The sequence below is a fragment of the Python bivittatus genome, unplaced genomic scaffold, assembly GCF_059951505.1.
Source record: "Python bivittatus isolate LINGU-HERP-01145 unplaced genomic scaffold, Pbiv_v1 ctg000840_np1212, whole genome shotgun sequence".
In the NCBI taxonomy this organism is placed as follows: domain Eukaryota; kingdom Metazoa; phylum Chordata; class Lepidosauria; order Squamata; family Pythonidae; genus Python; species Python bivittatus.
The window spans coordinates 19272855-19298201 of NW_028277113.1; the positions used below are offsets into that span (position 1 = coordinate 19272855).

The following is a 25347-nucleotide window of genomic DNA, read 5'->3' on the forward strand; positions in this document are numbered from 1 at the left end:
CAAGTATTATGGATGGTTTTGTTGATTGTTTTGTAAATCTCCACGAGTCTATTGATTCAGTGGTTTATAAGCAGAGTGAATGAATGAATGAATAAGTGAACATAGGAAAGAGAATCCCAAATCCATTTAAAAGCTATATATTTTATTAGGCCAACTGAAGGTCACAAAATAGAATGTAAACCTTTCAGTTCTCCTACCTTAGACGAGTAGATAAATAAAGCAATAACAGTGAAAAAGGGAGGAAGTCAGTCATGTGATTTGCTTCAAAATGCCTTAAAATGGCAGTAACTGCAGATACTTAAATTAGAGTTTGTCAGATGCTGAGAAGTTTCAAGCTGTATTTAAGCCTGTTCTAAGGACTGCTCTATGAAGAAGCGAGTAATGAGTGTAGGTTTCTAAGAGTGCATGTTCAGAGTGCATTGATACTTAAATAAAGATAACCTCCACACACTGAGACATTACAGAACATAAAAGTAAAAAAAGAGCCAAATACTAATTATTCCTATCTACATGCAGTGTAATTACTATTTTGTAATTTTAAAATCTTTATTAAAACTAGTTTATTTTTTCAAAAACAGGTAAGTTTCTTGCCAAAAAAACTCCAAATAATCCCCATTCACATAATAAAAACATTGTCAATGACATAATATATAACATGTTCTAAATTTTTATGCTGAGGGGAGAGAATCATAATTAAGCATGTTGTCCATACGCAGACTGACTGCCAGTTTCCTTTGCCAATAATGTCAAAATAATGCTTCTATTCATTTCTCTTTGATGATACGTGCGACTACTGCTAACAAACTTCTGTTCCTTTCAGGAAAAAAAATGCTGAAGGATCCAGTACTTAGCAAATTAAGGTAATGTTTTATTAGAAGATACTATTAGTGGCATTGTATTCTGTTTTGGTGTGATTGCCATTTAGCTATTTGAGAAAAAATATTTGGCTCCTTTCCTGAACAACTATTCAGCAGTATCACTTATTTTTCTACTTGGCAGTAGTTGTTATTTTTAAATTTCTATGCCGCCCGACTCCCAATGATTGTATGTAGTACCTGTTTGCAAGTGCAATGCTTATTCAGCTAGGATTATAAATACTGACTCCCTCAGCTTTTGAGTTACAAGTTCTAAGAGTCTTAGCCAGCCTGAACAATTGTCAGGAATTGTTGAAATTTAGTCCAAAACATTTAACAGGCAACATGTTGACAACCTCTGATCTAACTGGATAAAATTAAAAGTGCTTAATTTTTCAAGTTAAAAGTTTGTATAATCTCTTATCCTTTGTTGCAAGTTACTAAAAGATATATTGGCTGGGTTTATAAATCATGCTAAACTTTTAAGCATGGTTTATGAATCTCTGTAGCAGGGTTCACACAATATGTTAAGCTAAACCAGCAAACTGTGTTATGGCTTAATGTGATATGTGTATCTAGCTTACAGTGTCCAAAGCAAATTGTGATGACACCATAATGACATTCATATTGTGACATTATTACATAAATGCAATGATTAAGTACTTGTGTCCTGACGTCTAACACAAGTCATGGCATTTTGTGTGATGTCATCCTCACACAGATGCAGATGCCATAGCTATTGGACAAGTTTGTAGAATACACCTATGCATGGTTTAGGTTAATCATGGGTAACAGTTTTCTGCTGAATAAAAAGTAGACGATCAAATCACTGGTTATTTGGACCTCTAGCTTGTGGATTGATTTGGACTATAGCCAACTTTTGTGAAGTGAGAAGTGCTATTTTTTAATCAAGCTTTCTTTTCTTTTCTCTTTTCTCTTTTCTCTCTTCTTAAAAAAAAAGACCAGGATTCCTGTGGGGGGTGGAGCTTTGTTGGGAGTTGTGAAGATTTTGTAATAAGAGTGCTGGTTAGAGGTTGTTCCTGCCACCTAACCATCCATAACTCAGAAGAGTAATTATTTATTGTTTAACTTCCCTGTCTGGGTTCAGATGGCTTCTGAACTCATGGCTGAGATAATTATTGCCGTTTTACAGACCCTGAGTTCAGATTGTGGTTGAGATAAAGAGCCTTAAATTTAATTTGGGCTTGCTGCAGTTTGGATAACAGGCTAGTAATCTTGATAGAAGTAAGTGTAGGAGTTGGCAATTTTTAATTATTTTAGCTTGTCTGAATGCTGTAGAGAGCATGGCAGTGATGGTAATATCAAAATATTGGGGTCTTTGGAGTGGGGTGGTTTTCTGTAATATTGATATAGGCATGTTAAGAATATTTTGCATCTTTTTTCCAAAAAATAATATTGGAAATTATGCTTCCAAATTTTGGTGGTATAATTTGTGGGCTTCCTAGATGTCTCTGGTGGGTGACCATGTTAATGGGCAGAATGAATGACCTTAAAGGACAGGAGGAAGAGCTGCTACCAAGATAGCAGTCAGATAAAAGAAACCCGAATCAGGGACAGAACTGTAACCTGAGAAAAACATCTCAGACATGACCTTCTCTAGTTCTCACAAAGATTAAAGGGAGGGAGGGGGGAAGCACATTCAGACTTGCAAGATTCTGTTACTATAACCTTATAATAAAAGTAGTATTGGCCTCCATGACATTGGTTTTGTAGTCTGGTCTACCTTGAAGGGCTGACACCATGGAAGAGAGTATGCTAACTAGGCTTGATCCAGCAGGGCTGTTTTCATATTGTCAGCTGACCAAGGAAGCACTGCCTGAGGAACTGTGGCTTGCCCACCATTTTCTTAGTGTATTGAGCAAAAACACTCACCGAATGTTTGTGGAAATATTGCTGAAAGTTATATAGTAGAAACAAACTGTGGTTTGAACATTATCAGTCCCAGCTAGTCTGGAAAATGACATAGTATAAATCTTCATAGATTCGCTCTTAAAATATGGTACCTAGTTTTAGTATGGGTGATTTTCTGTTATTTTGACATTAGATTGGCTTTCCCTGAATGATCTTGTTAACTGAAATGATGGTTACATTATTCTTATTTAAAGCTCAACTTTCTGGCACGAGTGCACAGGTGTCTGCGGTTGGCGGTTGGCGGGGGGGGGGAGATGGCATGTCATTAGGTACTGTATGCAATTTGCATTATGATCCAGTTGATCCAAATTACATAATTTGTATCATTTGGACAATGATATCATGATGTATGTGACATTAGTGTGGCTTTTGCTGGATGCCTACAAACGATTGCTGCTCTTTGCTCTTTAAAATGATCTGTTATTCTTGCAGAATTTGTGTGGGGGGGCATGTGAATTGTTGTACACTGCTCTTTTACAGGGATTAAGATTGTTGTTTTATGCTTTTCCTCTTCTACCATATACTTCTGTCTTCCATAGAAAATGACTGCTACTGGTGATCCTTGCCTTGAAGACATTGAAGATATTGTGTCAGCACAAGATCCAAAGCCATTTGATCGTCAATTCAATAGAAAAAGTATTATTCCTAAAGTGCGAAAACGCCATTCACAAAAAAACGTGGAAGTGGATGATCATCCCCCTAAAGACAGGTACATTTGTCAGTAAAAGGTAGAGCTGTATTAAATGGAGACACTGAGCTCTAGAAAGCTTTAATGTTCTTTATACTGGAAACAAACTGAACACGTCTGTCATAATTCACCTTTTTAATAATTTGAAATAAGATTTTGCCATACCAAGTACAGTAACTTTAGTTTGTATTAGGTTGATCCTTTTTAGTATAGATAATTCTGCTTTCAACTTATGGCTTTTGGGTGATGGAAGACACATGGGAATAAGGAATCTGGGAGCCTGAAGCTAGATAGAAGATTATAAGGTAACCACATGATGATACAGATTATTCTGTTGAGCAGGACATTAAAAACAAAAAAAGGACAACCAAATGATTGGAGACTAATCAGTTCCCTCCCCCACAGGTCCTGCTATACTGCCTTTTTGTGGTAGTGGTGGGGTGTTCCTGGGAGGGATGAGTGAAAAATGCTGGGAGTATATGCCAAGAATATATACTCCCAGCAGGGTCACCCATGGTGTGAAGATCATCTAGCTGCCCAGCTAAAGCAAGCAGGTACCTATATCAGGTAGCAATGATACAGAAAGGTACTGGAGGCATTTTAGTGACAATGACAGAGGCCTCATTTCATACTGCACAGGAGAAGGCAATGGTAAACCACTCTTATATTTTACCAAGAAAACCACATGGACAGACAAGATAAAGTGATTGACAATATAGTGCCAGATGATGGAACTCTCAGGTCAGATGACAGGCTTCATGCTACTGAGGAAGAGCTGAGGACCTTTCAGTACAATAGTGTTTATTAAGGCTAGATTAAATCCTTCAGGACATCTAGCTGCTGATGTTGCCATTCAGGAAAAGAATGTGACATCCTAGTAGTCCCCAGGTTAAGAACGCCTGGTTTAAGGACGACCCATAGTTAAGAACGGAGCCTATCGTAGCAAAATTCAAGTTAAATACAAAATGGTTTGAGTTAATTATACAATACTACTTACACAGTATTACACAATAATACTGTTCCAGCTTACTTACAAATTTGACTTAAGGACAAACCTTGGGAACGGAACTTGTTTTTAAAATGAGGACTACCTGTATTATGAATGGGAATGTATAACAAGAAGTATGAACATGGGAAAGCTCAGTATAGTGAAAGATGAAATGAATCGACTATACCTCGACATTTTAGGCATCGGCTTGTTGGAACAGACTGGAATTTGACAGTTTCATTCAGAAGATCATACTCTTTACTACTCAGGACATGAAAAACAAAGAAGGAATAGTGTTTCTTTCATTGTCAGGAAGGATATAGCAAGGACATACTTGGGTACAATATCAGTAATAATATCAATTAGATTTCATGGACAATCCTTTAATATGACAATTATGCAAGTTTATGCTGCAGCAACTGATGCAGAAGAACAGGAGGTTGAAAAGTCTAATGCAAGTCTTATGCAAGTTCAATCTTGCCATAATTTGAGAATCTGAAATTGACATAAATGAAAGCAATATGATTTGTGATTTGTGGTTGGAGAATGGAATGCCAAAGTTGGAAATATTGAAAGGAAAATGTATTAGACTGTATGGCCAGGGAAACTGAAATGAAGCAGGAGAACATTGTTTTTTTAATTTCTGCCCATCCAATGATTTCTTAATTCTTAGCACAATCTTCCAATAATCCAAACAACACCTATATACGTGGACATCACCAGACAGAGCACACAGAATCAAATTGACTATATTATTGGTACAAGGAGGTGGAAGAACTCAGTTATAACAGCAAAGATGTGGCCATGGACTGACTGTGGAACAGATTGTGGACTGCTCATATACAATGCTCATATGCACGTTCCAAGTCAAGCTAAAGCAGCAGAAGAAAGCCACCCATTTTCCACAATATGATCCTGAGTGTCAACCCATCATTTTCAAGGAGAACATCAGGAATTGTTTTGAAGTCCTGAACTCATTGATAGGAAATTAGAAGAACTGTAGAATGAATTCAAAGAAGGAAGAAAGGGAGGAATTGTGGACTGAAATTGAAGAAGTTGTTAAGGAGAAATGTGAAAAGACTGAAAGACAGAAACAAAAGAAAAAGTGGATGTCAGAAGAGATGGTGGAAATTGCCAAGAAGAGAAGCCAAACCCAGGAAAGAGAAAGATCTTAGGAAAGATCTTAACAGAATTTTAGAATGCTGTTAGACAAGAAGCAGTATAATATCCTATGTAAAGACATTGAAGGTAGAAGAAGACACAGAAAAACATGGAAAGTTTTCCAAAAGTTCTGTGCTCAGAAGGTGGTTTCAGACTCAAGCTGGAATTGATGGAATATCCACAGAAATATGGCAAACAACAGAAGAATCAGTAAAGGTTCTAACCAAACTCTGCCAGCAAATATGGAGAACAACATAGTGGCCAACAGATGGGAAGAGATCAGACTAAATGCCAACATCAAAGAAATGAGACTTAACAAAGTGTGCAAGCTATCATACAATATACTTAATTTCACGTGCTAGCAAAATAATGTTTAGGATCATCCAATGAATATTCGAACTCTGCATGGAAAGGGAAATGCTTATAGACAGTTCTCAAAATCCCTGATTTCAATCATCCTCCTATATTTTCTGTTTTCTTTCATATTGTTATCATTTTGTCAAAATCAAGATTAAACATCTTCTGTAAGATCTGTTATTAATATTTTTACTTGATGTATATTATTTAAGTATTGCAGTACTTTCTTTCCCAAGGAATATTTTAGGGTTTGTGAATTCCTTGATATCTGTAATCACTGCTGGCCAAATTTTTCTAGTGTGGGGAAATTTAACATGCTTGTATCTTTTTATTTGACAGTGTTATTCCTGGTATACAGAAAATTTGGATACGTACATGGGGATGTTCCCATAATAGTTCAGATGGCGAATATATGGCTGGACAGCTAGCTGCTTACGGATACAGTATAACAGGTAATGAGTTGAACGTGTTGGATTTCTTTCAAAGGGTTTATTTTTAAACAAATTTAAATATGCTGTTTTTATTTATTTGCTCCAATTATTTATATTTTTTTCAGGATTCAAATTCTTCCATGCTTATCTAAAAATGAAATCAATAAAATAAAATATTGCCATGAGTAATTGGGATCCATTTCATTGGTTAGTTAATAGACCTATTTAGTAGTTCATGTGGGACAGGTGTTGAGGTGGCTTTTGTACATCTCCTTTCCAGTTGCTTATATGAGTCACTCTATTGCAGACAAAGTAGACTTGCTCAATTTACAGGTGTATCAGTAAAGTCTTATTGGAGAATATAAAGCTAGGCTACTAAGGAAAATCTTAATATCATAGACCAGAAGATTTGAAAAAAATGGAGGTTATCTATTGACAGATCTTATTGACAGATTTTACTTAGAGTCATGGTTGTATATTCTCCTAATAAGCCCCCTCTCCATTTCCCTTTGATAATCTCAGTTTTCATTTGTCCATTCCTATCAGGATAACTCTCAACAGTCTCTGTCTTTTCCCTGATCTTTGGCTATGAGGGTAGAGAATTATGGGAGGTCAATATACTTGGAGTATTCTGATCAAGGAAGAGTGTTCTATCCTTCTGAGACTAGAAAAAATTATTTAGAAATGCATTTAAAATTACTGCCCTGTTAGTCTAATTGCTTATTGTTTCATCTGAGTAACAGTAATATGGTTGTGAGTGTGGGGAACTGTCACTGTGACACCAGGTTAAGATTTTTTTTAATAATAACTTTATTAAATTAAAAAAAAAACCAGAAAGGTAAAACTAACAGAAACTAATAATCAAGAAAGAGAATAGCAGAAAAGAAAGAATAAGGAGAAAGAAATAAAGCAAACGTGCAGAAAAGTAAAGAAAAAGAAACAAAAGAATGAATTCTGACTTCTTTTACAGCAGATATAAGTAAAATATACATTAAACTTTTACTCTTTCAACTTAACATCCATTTTTTCCTATAATTGTTAATTTTACTAATTTTCAAATCCATATATCATAATTTGATTTTTTTTGTTTCCCGCAAAAAGTCCAAAAGGGGCTTCCAATTAGTATTAAAATTAGCCAATGTCTTTTCTCTTATCAAAGCTGTCGATTTTGCCATCTCAGCTATCTCCATCAACTTTCCAATCCATTCTTCCATCATAGGTAATATCGAGTCTTTCCACCTTTGAGCATATAAAAGTCTCGCTGCAGTTATTATACATAAAAACAAAGGTCCATGAGATTTTTCCAACTGTTTATCCATCAGCCTCAAAAGAAATGTCTCTGGTTTCAATTATATATTAATCTTCAAAATCTTCTATATTAATATATGTATTTGAGTTCAAAATTTTTTAGCTTTATTACATGTGTACCAAAGTTGATAAAAAGTTCCTTCTTGTTGTTCACATTTCCAACATATATTTAGAAATATAGTCCCTTTGTACATTTCTGACAATCTTTCCAGTGACAGATACCATCAATACATCATTTTATTAAAATTCTTTTTAAGATTATAACATGTAAATTTCAACATTTTCATCCACATATTTTCCCATTGTTCCATTTGTATATTAGATCCAAATTTTTTAACCCGTTTTATCATACAGTCTTTAACTTGTGCATCTTCTGTTTCAAATCTCAACAAAAGTTTAAATGTTTTAGCAATAAGATGTTCATCATTAGTACATAACTCAGTTTCAAATACAATTTTATCACATTCAAAACCATATGTCTTTTTATCAACTTTAAAACTTTCTGCTAATTGTACATGTGAAAACCATTGACACATATATCCTTCTGATTTCAAGTCTTCTCTTGATTTTATTTTAAATTCACTCTAGTAGAAATCTAAAATGTTGCCATAAATTAGCCACTTCTGCTTAATTATCATTTCTCTTCTATAATATGCTTCTTGTGGTGATAGCCATAAAGGTATTTTCAGAAACAATCTAGATTTATATCTATTCCAAATTCTCAAGATGGAACATCTAATAAAATGATTTTTGAAATCTACATTAACCTTAACTATGTCATGCCATAAATAGCTGCGCCATCCAAATTTCAAATCATGTCCTTCTAAATCCAATAGCCTTCTGTTTCTCAGTGTCACCCACTCTTTCATCCAGACTAAACAGCATGCTGCAAAATACAATTTCAAATCAGGTAAAGCTAACCCTCCTCTTTCTTTGGCATCTTGCAATACCTTGTATTTAACTCACTTTTTTTGCCTTGCCACACAAATTTAGATATATCCTTCTGCCATTGTTTAAATGGTAAATCACTAGTCACAGCTGGTATTGTCTGAAACAAAAATAACAACCTTGGCAAAACATCACAGAAATTCTTCCCAAAAATGATAGTTGTAGTTTCTTACTTGTTTCTCAATCTTGAAACCTGTTTTATTCATCAATTCTATTTGATCTTGTGTCTTCATGTTTTTTGTTAACATCTTTGCCTTTTGTTTATTAATCTTAAAACCAGCTAGTGCACCAAACTCTTTTAATTTTCTCATTAACAATTCTGACCCTTTCAACAGCTCTTCCAACACCAGTACCAAATCATCTGCAAAAGCTCTTCATTTATATGTCTTTTAAAATTTTTTTACACCCATTATCCCCTCTTCTTGTCTTAAATCTCTATTCAAAACTTCCAAAACCAAAATAAACAAAAGTGGGGATAATGGACATCCTTGTCATGTCCTTTTTGAATCTCACATGGTTTTGTTAATTCTCCATTAACAATAATTTGTGCTTTCTGTAGAGTATATATCAATTTAACCCATTTTATAAAGTTCAAAATCCATATTTTATAAAACTTTAAACAAAAATGGCCAAATTAAGGTTCTCAAAAGCTTTCTCTGCATCCAAAAAGGTCAATGCAGTTTTTTTCATTATGTTGTTCAAAGTATTCTGAATGTCCAATACTGTTCTAACATTAACTTTTAGTTGTCTTTTAGGTAAAAATCCACATCTGTCTTCATGAATAAAATCTTTTAAAACTATTTTTAGTCTATTTGCCAAAATCATAGTAAATAACTTTTGGCAAATGATATTGGTCTATAATTTTTAGTTAAGTTTAAATCTTGTCCCTCTTAAGGTATTTATATTTATTTATATATCAAATTTGTCACTGCCCATCTCATTGAAAACCACTCTGGGTGGTTTACAGAAGAGATAGAATAAATTAAAATACAATATAAAACAGTGTTAAATAATAAATAAATTCCAAGGGATGATAAAATTGGTGAATGGCTCGGGGAATGTCATCAGGGTGCCAGCCACCCTCAGGATTGATTACAACTCTTGTCTCCCCATGCGAGCTGACAGAGCCAGGTCTTAAGTCCTTTCTGGAAAACTGGGAGGGTAGGTGCCCATCGCACCTCTCCTCCTGGGCCCTGCCAGCTGACATTCTCTCGCTGATAGGGTCCACAACATGCCCTCTCTGTATTAGATGCTCTCTATTGTATTAGAGCAATATTAGCTTCTTTCCATGACTGTGGTATCCCATCTCCTTGTAAAATAAAATTCATTGTCTTCTGGAGAGGCTGTAAAATTTCATCCTCAAAACATTTATAATAAGACCCTGGTAATCCATCCGGCCCACGTGCTTTCCCTGGCCTCATCTTTTCTATAGCTTCCAAAAGCTCCATTATTGTTACAGGCCTATTCATAGTCTGTCTTTGTATATCTGTAAGCCATGGTAGATTTTGAACTTTTAAGTAATCATCTATTTTTTCCAGAGAAATATCCTGTCCTTTATAAAGATTAGAATAATACTGACTAAAAGCTTTTTTTATAGCCACATTATCTGTTAAAACTGTGTCTCCCTTCTGAAGCTTCAAAATCATCCCCTTTTCTTTCTCCTTCCTTAATTTATAAGCTAACTATTTTCCTGGTTTATTTTGAACGGTATTCAATCAAAATCTTCTCTGTTGAAAAGTAAAAGTTACACCCTCTAATTTTTCCCAACGGAATGGGATCTTCTTCTGCTTTAAAACCTCAGTGAAAGAAGAAATAATATTTTCTTTTATGTAAAATTCTAATAGGGATTTCTTTTAAAATAATATCTGCCTTATCAATTTTCAGTCTTGATTTAAAATGTTGTTGCGAAAAATCTGTTTTTGCGATTTACTCATGAGGAATGGCTGTCCGGAGATCAAATAGGTTGATTTTGTCCAGAAGAAATTAAAGCACCCTGCAATACCCACTGAATGCTAAACAGCTGAGATGCTGTCTCCATGATCATGAAGATGATCAAACTGCCATGCCTGCCACCAGAAGTTAAGATATTTCAGTGAGAGATGCCACACTGGTAGAGCAGAACATCCTGTATTCAAAAGTAAGGTGCTAGATTGTGATAGTAATAGACAGTTAGTTGCCAGATATCATATTGAAATGTCCTTGATACATATGGTCAGCTTAGCTTTAAAAAGAGCTGATATTGGTTCTCTGAGGCTAACAGTATTCAGGTATAGCAACAAACCATGGTTTATAATTGTTATGATGGTGAGCTTTGGGCCCGTATGCTGTCATTTCCCTTTCCTATTTTCACTGTATGCAAGAGGAGAAAATATGACATTTCTTGCCACGGCTTGCAATAAAATGCAAACTTCCCATTTGTCTGAATATATATAACTGGTTGCTATGTTTATTGTAAGATTTTGTGGAGTTTGAAATATGAAACACTTGACTAGATTTTACATTACATTGCACATCATTTTGCATTAAAATGTTGGACGTGGCTCAGCCTTTCTGCTAAACTATTTGCCCTACAGTTTAAAAAATACTACTTTTTTCCCCAAAGAAGAGCTAAAATCTCCCATTTATGTAATGAATATTTGATGTGAATCCAGAAAGCCATATGTGATTCTGTGGATAGTATCCTACCTAAATATTTGGATTTATGGCAGTTTTCATAAGTGATTTAAATCAGCAAGATAAAAGCAGCCTGATTTTAACTCATGTTCTGATTTTAACTCATGCTTTTTATTTTACATCAAATTCCCTTTTCAGGTACCCTTAAAAATGGGGTAAATATGAACACCATTTAGCAGAATATTATTTACATGTAATAAGGTATTATTTGCACTGTTATTTCATTCCTACAATCAGATCCTGTACCTCTTTTCCATGCTGAGTATCAGGCAACTTTTTGTGATTTTTTTTTTTTTTTTTTAGGTTGGGACAGTTTATGAGCTTCAAACTGTTGTCTGTAATATTTGTCTGGATCTGACCTCTGATTAGGCATAATTTCTGGAGTCATATAAAGATATAAATTACACACACACACACACACACACACACACATATATAGGAAATTTATATATTAAATTATATAAATATATAAAATTTTATACATTTTATATATAAAATATAAAATTATATTTTATATATAAAATATGTAAAGTCAGTCCTTTATAGATCATGATCTCAAAGTACTCATATCGTTGAATAAGACTCATAGTACTTTGAATTGGCCTCAAAAGTATATAGGCTACCAGTAAAGTAGAGTGATTTGTAGAATGAGTAGAATTCACACTAAATTTGGGTTTTTTTAGATAAGACCACAAGTAATGATGAACCATCATGGGCTGATAAAAACGTTCCTAATCCATCAGCCAGTTGCTGATGATTGGGCATCTTGAGATAATAACACTCTGAATCATCTGATTGTTTGGCAATGAGGGAGCTGCAAGATTGGTTCTATGCAAATACTCCAGAAAAGCTGACTTCTGTCTTGCTTAATCAAGTTTCTGTTCACTCATCCTTATTCAGCATCATATTTGTATAGTTTTACTGTTTCCCTAGAACTTTTAAAATGGAAAAGTGATACAGAACTATGTGTCCACTTATTAGTGACTCAAAGCCATACTCAACTTTTGGATGGCTATGATGGTTTTAAATAGATGAAGAAAAATATGAGCGATAGAATTAAACATTATGGGATTGGAAGTCATGTGAATGAACAGAATTTACCTAGTACTATTTTTGGAAAATAATAATTCTGGAAAAGCAAAGACACTGACTCCTAGACTGGATAAGCAAGACAAAATAATGTAATTTCAGTGGTACCATATTGTGCTGAGAGTTCCAGTAGAATCAAGTGGTGACACTTGTACTTATAAGTGCTTGGTACTTGCTAATATGAATGGTGAGATGACAAGTTTTAGGAAAATACCATTTCTGCAAGTTTTAAAAATGTTTTACTAAGTTTATTACTGAAAACATCCCTAGAGGCCCTTACATTCCAACATCTGTGTGAGGCATGTAGAAGGCGGCCTTCTCTATATTGCTGCCGAGTTATAGATACATTTCCTCTGGATTTACTCTTAGCTACTATTCTTCTTTCAGGAAAGGAGATAAAATTTATAAATTTTAACTATGTATTTATTTATTGTTTTAATCTGTTATAAGCCGCCCAGAGTCCCCCATTGGGGGGAGATGGGCGGGGATAAGTTTGATGAATGAATGAATGAATGAATGGGTGCCTCCCTCTTTAGCTGGGTTTTTCAGTTTGAATTAGTTAATAATGATTTATGTTGTTTTTATTATTTTGTTTTAACTGTTGAGAATACAAATTCAATAATTGTGATGGCCTTTAAAATGCTAAAATGGCCATAAGCCACACTTTGGTGGAAACAGTTTAAAATAATTTAGGATGGGGATAGTTGTTTCAAATAAGCTTATCTATCTCAGTCAAGACCCTCTTCAAATACAAATGTTCTTATAAATGCAGAGATACTCAGGACTTCTAACATGTAATTTAGATGTACAAATATAAAACAAATTATATTAAAATATTTTCATTTTGTTTGGGAAATGCTTTAAATATTTTTATTGCTGTTCATATTTTTATATTTCACATTTTTGGCTTTAAATCATAAGGTTGCTTCTTAGTGCTAAAATCATGAATTTTATAGCAGTCTTGGCCTCCTAAGAGAATACAAGGAGCTAAATTCATTACAGTAAATAAATAAAATGTCTTTCTAACATAAAAATCTTAAAATGCAAACAGCTGTTCATCCATCAAGGTTGCTTTGCAGACAACTATATTCAGAATGCAAAAATTGGATGTCAGGAAGACATTAGAGCAGATTTAAAAGCATGCTTCTTTTCTCATAAGGAGACTGTAACACATAAATAAGATTTCAGTTTCTACAATGTTTTTGCCATATATAATTGAATTTCTAGCCATTGTCAACATTTGACATAACATTTTACAGTGCTGTTTTTAGGTATTATTTTCTTATTTATTTCCCATAACTTCTAATCACTATCGAAAATATTTTTTTATTTACCCTGTTTGTTACTTTACAGATTTTAATTTGCATTTTGACAACATAATTGTTTTATTTATAGCTTGTATTTTGGAATTTAAAAATGGCTGCTCACTAATGGAATAAAATAATGACAGTGAATAACAATGTTTTGATAATGTTTGTATAATTGACGTATGTTTAACATACGCTAGGTGGCAGTATTAAATAACTTTTTGAGTTGGCTGTGTTATTGACTTTTGAAATTAATCTGTCATGATTTCTAATTATTTTTAAGCCATACTTACGATTTTGATCTATTTCTTGAAATTGTAATTCATAGCACTATTGATATAATGGTATTAATTATTTTGGTCTTCTTTTGTTTAATTTTCTGGTTATAATAATGGAATTGATTTCTGTCTGTTTGGTAACTGATACATTAGCAAAATCATATAACTAAGTTTTTGATATTTGTGAATTTAAAATTAAATTTTTTATTAACAAATTCTTGCTGTGTGAATGTTAAAGTCCAGATACATATTTCTAAGTCTGATTCTTTATTCTTAGTTTTTTGCATACACAATCTTTACTTTAAAATATTAGCTTTAGATACGTCATGTACATCAATATTTGTACTGTACTGTATGGAACAGTTTAAAGATCTAACATTTTAGTACTAATTGCTTTATAACTTTCAGAGCAGTACAGTGGTAAATGATATTTACCACAAGTTGGAAGGAAGGAAGGAAGGAAGGAAGGAAGGAAGGAAGGAAGGAAGGAAGGAAGGAAGGAAGGAAGGAAGGAAGGAAGGAAGGAAATATACACACATATACACACACACACACACCATATATATATATATTGTTTTTAAAACAACTTAATTTCCTCTGGTGTATGATTTAAATTGGCAGTGACTCTCTGGGTTAAAAATACTGGTATCATGGTGGGTATTGGTTCAGAATGTAGACTCTGTGTTGTGGTGCTAAAGAGTGAAAACGTTCCATGTGGGAGTTGACTGAAAAGGAATTGAAATTAAAAATGTTAGTATTAAAAGACTGTCATACAAATCCATAGTGCAGTTTGGGTTGCCCTCAAAAATAAGAATTCACAGTTGTAAGCTGTGCACAAAAGAATAACCTCAGAGTCAAAGAATTCTGTGAAGAATCTTCTGTACAAGTAAAAGCAAAAACTAAAGAATTTGATCTGTATAGCACAACAAACAAGTAATTCATACTTATTTATGGAAGGAACTGATGGTTTTTCTTCCTCAGTTGATTGGCAGTAGGATCAGAACTGATTTAAAAAATCACCACTGCATAAGTAATGAATATATTTGTTTTTGTCCCCCCCCCCGGTATCTAGCAGAGTCTTGGGGCTTACAAACACAATAGAAACCAAATACAAAAATACAGAAAAGGACTAAAAACCAAAAGTGTACAGTAGTGAACCAAGAGATGTCATGACTCAAGTGCCTTCTGGAGGAGCTCAGCATCTCTAGGGTGGGAATGTATCTAATCTCAAGCAGGAGGCCATTCCAAAGGGCCTGCATTGCCACAGAAAATCAACACTACCAAGCATTGGCTCCTTTGAGCTGCTGAATGTAGAGAACAGTCAGCTGCCACCAAATTCTGTGATAGTCAGAGATTATATATTTTTAAAAAGGATGAGATAATTGGTCTCAGCCGTAATGCTTAAATCATACCTTCAGATTTGTTGGTAACATTCTTCTCAGTGTTAATTGCTTGGAAGAAATAAACAATAAATGAGGGTTAATTCACTGATGCTCTGCCACTGTTGGTAGCTGGATGCTGAACATTTTAACATAGGGTATGAGTGTGCAATCTGTGGCCCACCAGATGTTGGTGAACTGCAACTCATAGCATTAATCACCACTGGTTATGCTGACTGGGCTGCTGGGAGTTGTACATTTGGCTTAGTGTAATTTATGAACTCCATTATTGTGATTTGGTCAACAAACCATTACTGCCTTGGTTCACACAGCATGCTAATTTAAAATTTGGCTTATTTGGCTTTGGTTGAGCATGTTATATAAATCCAGTCATTATGGTTTGGAACCCACCGTCTGTGGCTTAGCATGAAAAGTGAATCCAGCCAATTGTGGTTTATACAACAAACTGTTAATGAAATGTGCAAATCTAATTGTTGTGTTGCTAGATGTAGATTTCAGATCCATGAGCATAGTTTATATAGTGTTTCAGGACTTTAAAAGACATCATCAACTTAAACTTTGTGTTGGTGTTGAATAAGAAAAATTTAGTATATCAAAACAAAGGTATTTTTCCATACCTTCATTCTTGTTTTTCAAGTTTCTCCTCATAGTAGCCTGCCAGAATTGATGTGGTAGATGCTATATTTCTGTCAAGGGGTGTTATTTATTTTATTAATTTCTGAACTTGTTCACCTAAGATGTATCAGGAATTTTTTGCCCTCCCCTAATATACAGCTGGAAAGTCAGCTAAATGCTATTGCAGAAGGACTGACTTGGATGTCTTCTCAAAGACTAAAAGTTTGAGCTGCCAACATGAGATGAATGTAGTTTGAGATTTGCAGTCAATGGCATGCTTGTGAATATTTTTGGCATTTCTGGCCCACCACAATGAAGCATTATTTTGTATAAAAGCAGAGGGAGAGACTCCCACTGAGTAGAAGACACTGACATTTGTCTATATGTCAAATCCTTGGCGCTGGGATCTACTTACAATGCAGAGCAACTTTGTCTTGGATGACTATAAATAGCTTTTTTGACTTCATCCAGCCAAAAGTGAATTGCTGTTGATTAGTAAAAGGTATTGCAATATAGAGGAGTAGGCTTTTTTGGCTTGGTTTTAAATACAAGACAGATTTCTTGGCTGCTTATATATTTGTAAGACTTTCAGACCTTGAAAGTTCATTGGCCATATTTCAGGGAGAAGACATGCTTGCTCATTGATTCTGTTTGCAAAACTAGGAACCTAAATTGTATTTCAGCTTGTAAAAAGTAGCTGCCTATTGATGGTGTGGTATTGTTTTGTCCTTCACAAAGGATGTAGGATCTAATCAAACTGTGCAAAAGGGAAAGGGAATAAAATATACCCTGTAGACATGTAAGGGTAAATTTGACACATTCACTCTAGTGAAATTATCATTTTTCCAGGTTTCAGTTACACACATCTTAATTGATATGATTAGAGAGGAGTTAAACTTACTTTCAGAATATATTAGAATAGATTTGGGCTCTTGAAAAGAGCTTTATGACTGGAAGCCTCTGCATGATTATCTTGGATTAAGCTACACTGAATATAATGAGACTTAGGTCTGAATAAACATTCTATAAGAGATGAATTTTTCATAGTCTGAGTTGAGAATATTCCTTATCTGTGTACTTCTCTGTGCCATTCTTCAAACTGGATCTAATAAATGTTTCCAAATAAAGCATGAGAAAATATACCAGTAATAGAAACAGAACGTTACAAAGACTGCTTTCACATATTGTGCTAGATTATAGTGTTCAATTGTAGGAAACAAAATATTTCCTATAACATATTTTCTACACAAAACCATTGGAAAGAAGGTATGTCTGTTGCCTGTGAAAATACCTGAAGGAATTAGGTTTTGGTCTGCCTTGACTGGAAGAATAAGATAAGATAAGCATGAAAAGTTTCTGCTCCATGTCCTACCTAATCAACCCTTTATATGGAAAGGACTATGTGCATTGAATCTCTTCTATGTATTTATGTAGCTGATTAGCTCTTAGGAGATTGATTTGTCTTAAGGCTGGGATGTATTCAAATGTTTAATAATGATGGTAATGACAGAACTGGTATAGAATGCAGTGCCCAAATTACTGATGGGGAGACCCACCACTGCAGAATAGCATTTGTTTTGTGATATGCACACTGGTAGTCTATAAGCTTCCAGACCCAATTCAAAGTGCTAATGATTTCCTATAAAACCATATATATTGTAGTACTGGGTTATTTCAAGGATCACTGCATCCTGCTCAACCTCTGAGAACATCTAGAGAAGATCTGTTTAAGGTTCCCCTCCACAAGAGATGACAGAGGCATGGACTAGAAGTCAGACCTTCTCTGTCGTTGCCTTCACCTTATGGATCACGCTGCCCCCAGAGGGGTGCTTAACCCCTTCACTCTTGACATCCAGGAGGGCCCTGAAAATGTTTCTTTCCCAATGGGCACTTAGTTGCTAATTATTGGGCAACATATTTTAGCTCTTTTTGTTATAATTTAATGATGCCTTTATGAATGAGGTATTGGTTTTATGAAGTGCCTCTTTTCTGTTAATATTTTATTGTACATCACCCAGCATCTTTTGAGTAGCCAGGATAAACATATTAACAAACCAGTAAAACAGTTAAATGAGCTATAGAGGAGTAAAGAGATAACCTTGAAGAAAGAATGCAAAAATACTTACATAAACATCAGCTTAGCACTGGGAAGGAAAAAGGGGCACAAAACAACTGCAAGATCACCCCACTTATTGGATTCTTTCCCTTATTGGATTCTTTTGAGGAAGGTTTTGAACTCCTATGAGTTTTAATGATAGCAATCATTCATTTGCTTCTTGTCACAAGCGTACCCTAGGGCTGGGAGGAATCCCAGTCTTCCATGCAAATTTATTTTATTGACCATAAGGGTGAAAATTGCTGTCAGAATTAATAATGATTAATGCTAATTACAGTTTGATCATAATCGGGCTTCATGTCTTGGTGAAGATGAGATGCATTTCATACTAACAGTATCAACTTACTAGATAACATCTGAGAAGTGTACTTGGAAAAAGTTGTATTCATTTTATGCTAACAGTTGTTAAGAATTGGTAGCATAACATTGATACTCTATGTGTTTCCTTATCTAGACCTGCAGAATAATACATTTGCCAGAAGATGGCACTATTTATGTTTGTAGTATATAAACTCTACCCAAGCTTCTTCAGAGAGACTTCAGGAAAAGAAGTGATACCAGTTTTTTTTAAAAATATTTTTTTATATTTAATTTTTCAGTTTAGTCATTTCATAGACCAAATGATGAATAATGGTGGAGCTTATGAACAGGATTTTGTTACTGAGATTGGATTATAATTTTTAAAATATGGTCAATATTAAATAGTGGTGAGCTTTTATTGAATTTGTTGTTAGAGTTATTTAAAAAATTGCGCATCTCCAAGGTGTGTAATATCATAAGAGATAATTTTTCTTTTGTATCATTTTGTATATAATCATTTTGTGTAGCAAGACTGTTTTAAATTAAACTATCAGAGACTACATTAATGTTTCTTCCATGTAATAATGAAACAATTTCTTAAAATACTCTTACTTTATTTTCAAATCTTCTAAGAAATCAAGATTCTAAAGGTATATTTTATACTGGCTTCTCTATAAAGCATAGAAAGTAATGATGCTGGATTGTAGTATCAGCAGTCTCTGGAAATATTGTGAAAACAAGCTATATCCAAATAAAAGTTTTTTGGTTTGAAGTTAGGGATGTGCTACAAATTGGACTTTCACTATCCAAATAGAGTACCATATTCGTTGAGTTTTGTTTTCGTTTTGTTTTTTGCATTACAGCCCATTTTAGCCAGTGCTTCTCATTCATAAGCCAGAAACAGAGAATATTAAACAGTTGCATTTTATTTATCATGAAGACCTGATGTTACCAGAAACTCTAGGCATAGTATATATTTTGGTAATGTTCATATACATAAGTTGTAGATATGGCTTCCCTGAATATTGAAAGATTTGAGGGCAGACAAAAACAAGCATATTTGTAACAGTTTCCTGTCTTCTTTTTCATTGTTACACTTTCGTAGGAGATAAACATGAATAGATAAGTAAGTAGACTTCATGCTTTTTAAAGTAACATATTTTGTGTAATGGCTTACAAATGGCAACATTCTGATTCCTGCATAATTCTATTTTATATAAAGTTGTTGCATTATATACTGTATTTATTCTGAAGTAATTCTCTGTAACATTCTCCCCCCTATTTTCTTAGGGATTTAAATCTAGAACATGAGTGTGTTCTTATGTCTATTAGACTAGAATAAACTTGACCTCATGAAATTCCATTTAGGACTGTTTGAAACTGTGTTACATTGTTTTGCAGGAACCATGATTTTACTTCATTTAAATTGTTAATTATTATAGCTGATTAATGAACTTCAGCATAATACCGTCAGTATTTATTATTAATAAATACTATTATTAATAGAACAGTTTTCTATTAAGTTGGTCTTGCAATCCAAAATACTTAGTTACTTGTCTGCATTGCTACTTCTAGCTTTATTTTTCTAATTTCTGCTTATTGCACCATTTTGTTTTTAAAAAGAAAATCAAAAGAAAAAGATATATTTATTTTTGAGCAAGGAAAAATCTGTAATGGAGACAGCACTTTTTCTCATTTACAGTTCACTTGTTTAATTCCTGGCTCCAGCCTCCCAAACTGAACATCATGTGCCAGAAAAATGCTTTCTCTTCCTTGAAGCTTGGAACTGTTCAGACTCAAGGCTATCCAAGACTGTTATTGCCAGAAATGTGTTTCATTCAGTGTTTGATATCACATTAGATCTGTTAAATGTAATTTCTTTAAAGTTATTATAAAAGCATGTATTATATGGAAAGAAACTGAGAAGATTATACTTAATTCTAATAAAAAATGGAAAAACAGTAAAAAAAAAAAAATTGAAACCTGAAGATTGTCTTGTTAAAGAGACACAATAGCTAGACATACACATGGTGCTATGGCTTGTTTTATATTGTTTGTTGGCTTAGTGAAAGTAACACTCTAAGCCAGAAGCAAATGTACCAGAACTCAGTCAATATACTACTAAAATTTTTAGGCAAACCATCCTTACACAGCATAATATTCAAGTAAAAATGTCATGAGGATCTATTACCTTACCATATTCTATTTAGAGCTCATTCAAAGATAGATGCACCAAGAAACAACTCAAACACCAAAGAACTAAAGGACAGCCCAAACATTGCCATAATAACCCTTCCATACATAAGAAAGGTATCAGAACATGCCAGAAAATTACTCTGACTACTAGGCATTACTGTTGCCTACAAATCCATTAAAACACTACAAAGAATTTTGTGTAAACCAAAAGATTGCACATCCCACCAAGAAAGAACTCTCATCATCTTCCGAGTGAACTGCCCAGATTACAACCAGCATTACATAGGGCAAAGAGAACACCAATTACAGCAAAGAATCAAGGACCACAATAAAGAACCTTGACCTGAAATACCTAGCAGCCACTCATGCCCTCAAAATGAACCACACATTTGACTAGGATAATACAGAAACAATTGACAAAACAGCAGAAGAGCCGAAAATTCCTGGAAGCCAGGCACTCATACAAAGGGGCCATCAACAGAACAATACAACTGGATACCATTTACCACCTAATCAGGCGCAAGTTCCAACCCATTCACAACAGACTGACAAGACAGATCAGTCAGAACAGAACTAACACCATAACCAACCACCAAGCAATGGATGCTTCCCAAGAACCATCCAATCACCACCAACCCCACAGAATTCAAATTTACACAAATTATAATACAGCAAGGTAACCCCCCACTTCTGAACCATTGCGCTGATAAAACTTTGCTGGAAAGTGTAGCGAAACATCTGCAACGATCATGATCTGTGCTTTGGTACAGATCTTCCTGGGCCCAGAAACCCACTAAGAAACAGAGATTCTGGGCTACTGCTATTCCAAGAGACCAACTGAAATGTAGCCCAAAACTGAAGTATTAGAACAGTCTGAGCCATTCTGTCTCTTCCGCATATCATGTGTCAGAGGCAGGTGGTGTCAGAACAGTAAATCATATCAAGGGACAGTCTGTAAGTTGATGTGCAAATTGAATTACATGTTCACATACAGTTACATGCCATGAAAAGTAACTTGTTTGTGGCAATACAAAAATTAATTGGTTTGGGTGATTGTTAAATTTTTCCTTGCATCACACCAGTTTTTTCCTTATGGCTTATTAGGGTGCCCTACCATATGGGAACAATGGCATTTGTACATCAGATTTCCAGAGAGTTCAGAGTTGCTAAGTTTCTTTGCAGAAGTCTATTCCCTCTTGGATTGGAGGTTTCAATATTTTAACATTGGCTTTGTGCTATGTGCCTTAAATTAATTTAAGCTGTACTACCCTGGCCTCATTGGGGTTTACATGAAGCAAGACTCTCACTTCCTATTTAGTATAGACTTGAATGTACACTTCTGGGACTGATCAAATCTTAATGCTTACAATGTTGTCACTGCTTTCTTTAACCCTCGGTATCATGTTGGTCCTGCAGGAGAAGCAGTTTTCTGAAAACCTGGCTGAGTTCATAGATTGTACTTTACCCAGATGTATTTTAATGGGAGTACCTTTCTCTAACTCTGTCTATGCTGTAAGATCTGACAGGATTAGTATGCTTCAGGTCCCATCTATCAAACAGTGCCATCTTATAGGACCCAGAAAAATTATTACAGACTTATTAGAATTAACCAGAATAATACATGCTTTAAAAGTTCCTATTACATTAGTGCTTGCCTTTTGTCTTCTCATTTACAGCTCTTATGAAATATTGTTCCATTATCTAAGAAGCCACAGGCATGTTGCTGTGGCACTTCAATATTGTCCTCCTCTTTGGTGAATTTCAGGTGGTTAATTTACTAAAATAGGGATGAAGAAACTCAAATATGCAAGCCTAGTCTGGCCCATCCAGTTTGTGAGACATCAAGCAGGATGTCTACCTCAAAGTATCTTGTCTACTTTACATATATACAGTACTTTATCTACATTTCATTTTTTTCTTTTCATAGACGTGATCAAAGTCAGTTATCCTTGCCCCACACCTCAGCTTACTCGCATGTAGTAGCTGGAAGAGGTGCAAACAGACATGCTAAGTTACAATCGGCTTAACTTTGCTCCCATCCTTCTTTTCTCTGTCTTCAAAAATTTTCATCCCAAATGGTGAAGCAATATTCCGTTGCCTTGTTTGCTGAGAATTTATAAATGTTGGATGAGGCAGACTAATAATATTTTAGAATCTCTCTGAAATGAGTTGGTTCTTATTTTCTCTAGATGTGGGGCAATTAAAAGTTTAATTCTGGCTTATCTAATGTGTAGGACGCAATCCCATTTTCTTTCTGAGAACTGCTTTTGGCAGATAGCATGCTGACACTTATAACATGCATTCTAATGCATACATTATTTTTACCACCAATTTGAAGTTGGAATGACTATTGACCTGCAATGAATGTATATTTTAGTATTAACACTGCATGTTTCAATCCATCCAGAAATTCTTTTGGTTTGAAATACACATGGTCAGAGTAAATTAATGTTTAAAGCCAGGATACTTTTAGGTTCAGATGGAGTCTGCAACATTTGCAGTAATCCCAGAGAAGCTATTTAAGCAAAATTGCTGACTGTTCTTTATCCTTGAGGTACTGAATGTACAGGTAGGGTTGGCAATGTTAGATAACCTCATTTAATTTAAACTGTCAATATCATTTTTACAACTCTTGAAATACCCTAATGGACAGTATTTGGAAGACATAGAAAATTCTAATCAATACAGTTCTAATGGATTATTCATGTTAAATAAAGAGTGTGTACTGTATGCTAAATATCTTAACTATATAAGATAATAAGTATTGACTAATCTGAGCATTTGGTTAGGAAGTTTTGGGCTCTGGCTTTTCTTATAGTGTATTTTATATGTTAAAAATAGAAAGGTTAAAGTTGCAATTAATACTCATCACATGAGAAAAAAACAGCTCTAGTAAAATACTCTATATCCAATCTTTCATAGTATCAAACCAAACTAAAATATTAGGCAGGAGTTTCTAAATATTGAATAATAAATGTTCTCAGCTTTTTATGCAACTTATGTTACTATAAAGCCACCTTCAATGTTTTCCTTAAATGGGATTCAGTACATTTTTGTTCAAAATTATTTAGATTGGAAGCATTTTATTATCAAATAATTTTTCAAAAGTGATCATTCTGTTCTGTTTTAATGTAAGTTGTGTTCTACTGTATTCAGTTCACAATTAGAATGGGTGAACTGTATCTGACATATGAACAGATACCATCAAACTGTTCCTTGTTCACCTTCCTTCTGCACTCATCTTTGTGCCCTCATTCCTTTGAACAGATCATTTGTGAATGCATAAAAGGTTTGTGGGAGGAAAAATCCATTCCTTTGGTGGATGTTGTTCCATCACTAGGTGGACACAATTCCACGCCTTCTACTATATTTCATTTGTAATAGTTCTGTTCTATAACATTTCTCTATATTAACTGTCAGAATGTTTAAAGAGAGCCTGTAATAACCCCTGTATCATATGCCATCTTTAGATCCATCTAAATATTGTGAATTACATTGATTTTGAGTAACCCCTTATAGCTTTTAGGAATTTTTACTATTGTACATCCATTCGAATGGCACAGTAGTTGCAAGTCTTATTAATGTAGCAATCTGGAAGTTAATCCTGTGCCAAATTGTACTAGACAGATCTTTTATTAAATTTATTTCCAAAAAAGGCCAGGTTTTAGCCTGCTCTCAGTCTGTAAACCTCAGAGTTGCATTCTTTCCCTATTCTGCCTCAATTTAATGGAAGTTGATACATTTTGGACCACCTCACTCCAGTATATATCGTGATCTAGTCTATATATCACGCTAAGCCATAATGTGACTTGGGTGGTTAATTCATAGTGAACATTATGAATTTAGCCATTGTGTTTGTAAACAAATAAAGCTAGTTAATTATGATTTCCTCAAAAACATGGTTAACTCATGGCTCAGCATGATGTATGAACCTAGGCAACATATAATAATATAGTCTAAGAATAAAAATGACTGGTGACATTTCAGATGTCATGCAGTAATCAAGATGTGAGCTAAAATAAATTTGTGGCTTTAATTTATCTTTACATTGTACACTTGTATAGCCTTGGCCGTATGTGAAAACTATGTTGGTATATATTTCATTGCATGTTAAAGGAAAAGGTTTAATTTAAATACCATAACAGTCTTCTTGCTTCAAAAATGAGTTTGTTAAGCTACTTGAAATTGTTCTGCAATTGTTCTTTTAAACCTAGTTTGGAAGCAGATGCTAAGTCTTATGTTTGCTATTATGGGAATTAAAAATAATGGAGACCTGTGCAGTTGAAAATATTAGCAACTTAATATGTTTCAATACATATAGTCATGGAATGCAAAGAGCTTCATTGCTCATCATTCTGTGCAGAGATCTGCTGCCACTGACATTCTGCTGTTTCTGTCCTACTTAAATGGTGACTTCAAATAAATAAATAATGAATGCCTAAGGACTAGCACTCCTGCACAAGAAGCTATGATCCTTTTTTTAAAATAAGCCACTGTGTATTTTTCCAATTGTGAGATAAACATGACCTACATTGAGAGGGCACTGTGGATATGTCTGGTGCTTCAGTGTCTCTTTGGATTTCTTGCAGTTTGTTTCGATGTGCCTTAGCAGGACACATCGAGTTTATTTTACCCAAGTATTCCCAAGCTTGGGTAAAATAATGGTTTTTAAATATATGACTCTAACAGAATAAAATGAGAGTGTA

General features: G+C 34.3%; 1 protein-coding gene across 5 annotated transcripts in view; it reads left to right on the forward strand.

Moving 5' to 3' along the window:
• Positions 1–25347, forward strand: part of CDKAL1 (CDKAL1 threonylcarbamoyladenosine tRNA methylthiotransferase) — a 316095-nt gene that overhangs the window by 4138 nt on the left and 286610 nt on the right. For all 5 annotated transcript variants that reach the window (XR_015794055.1, XM_088130858.1, XM_088130855.1 and 2 more), the window contains exons 2-4: positions 821–860; positions 3326–3495; positions 6320–6432. Coding sequence is in view for 4 of the 5 variants with exons in the window: in XM_088130858.1 (XP_087986984.1) it covers positions 3329–3495; positions 6320–6432 (280 nt within the window). In the remaining variant the exon portion in view is untranslated. The remainder of the gene's footprint in view (positions 1–820; positions 861–3325; positions 3496–6319; positions 6433–25347) is intronic.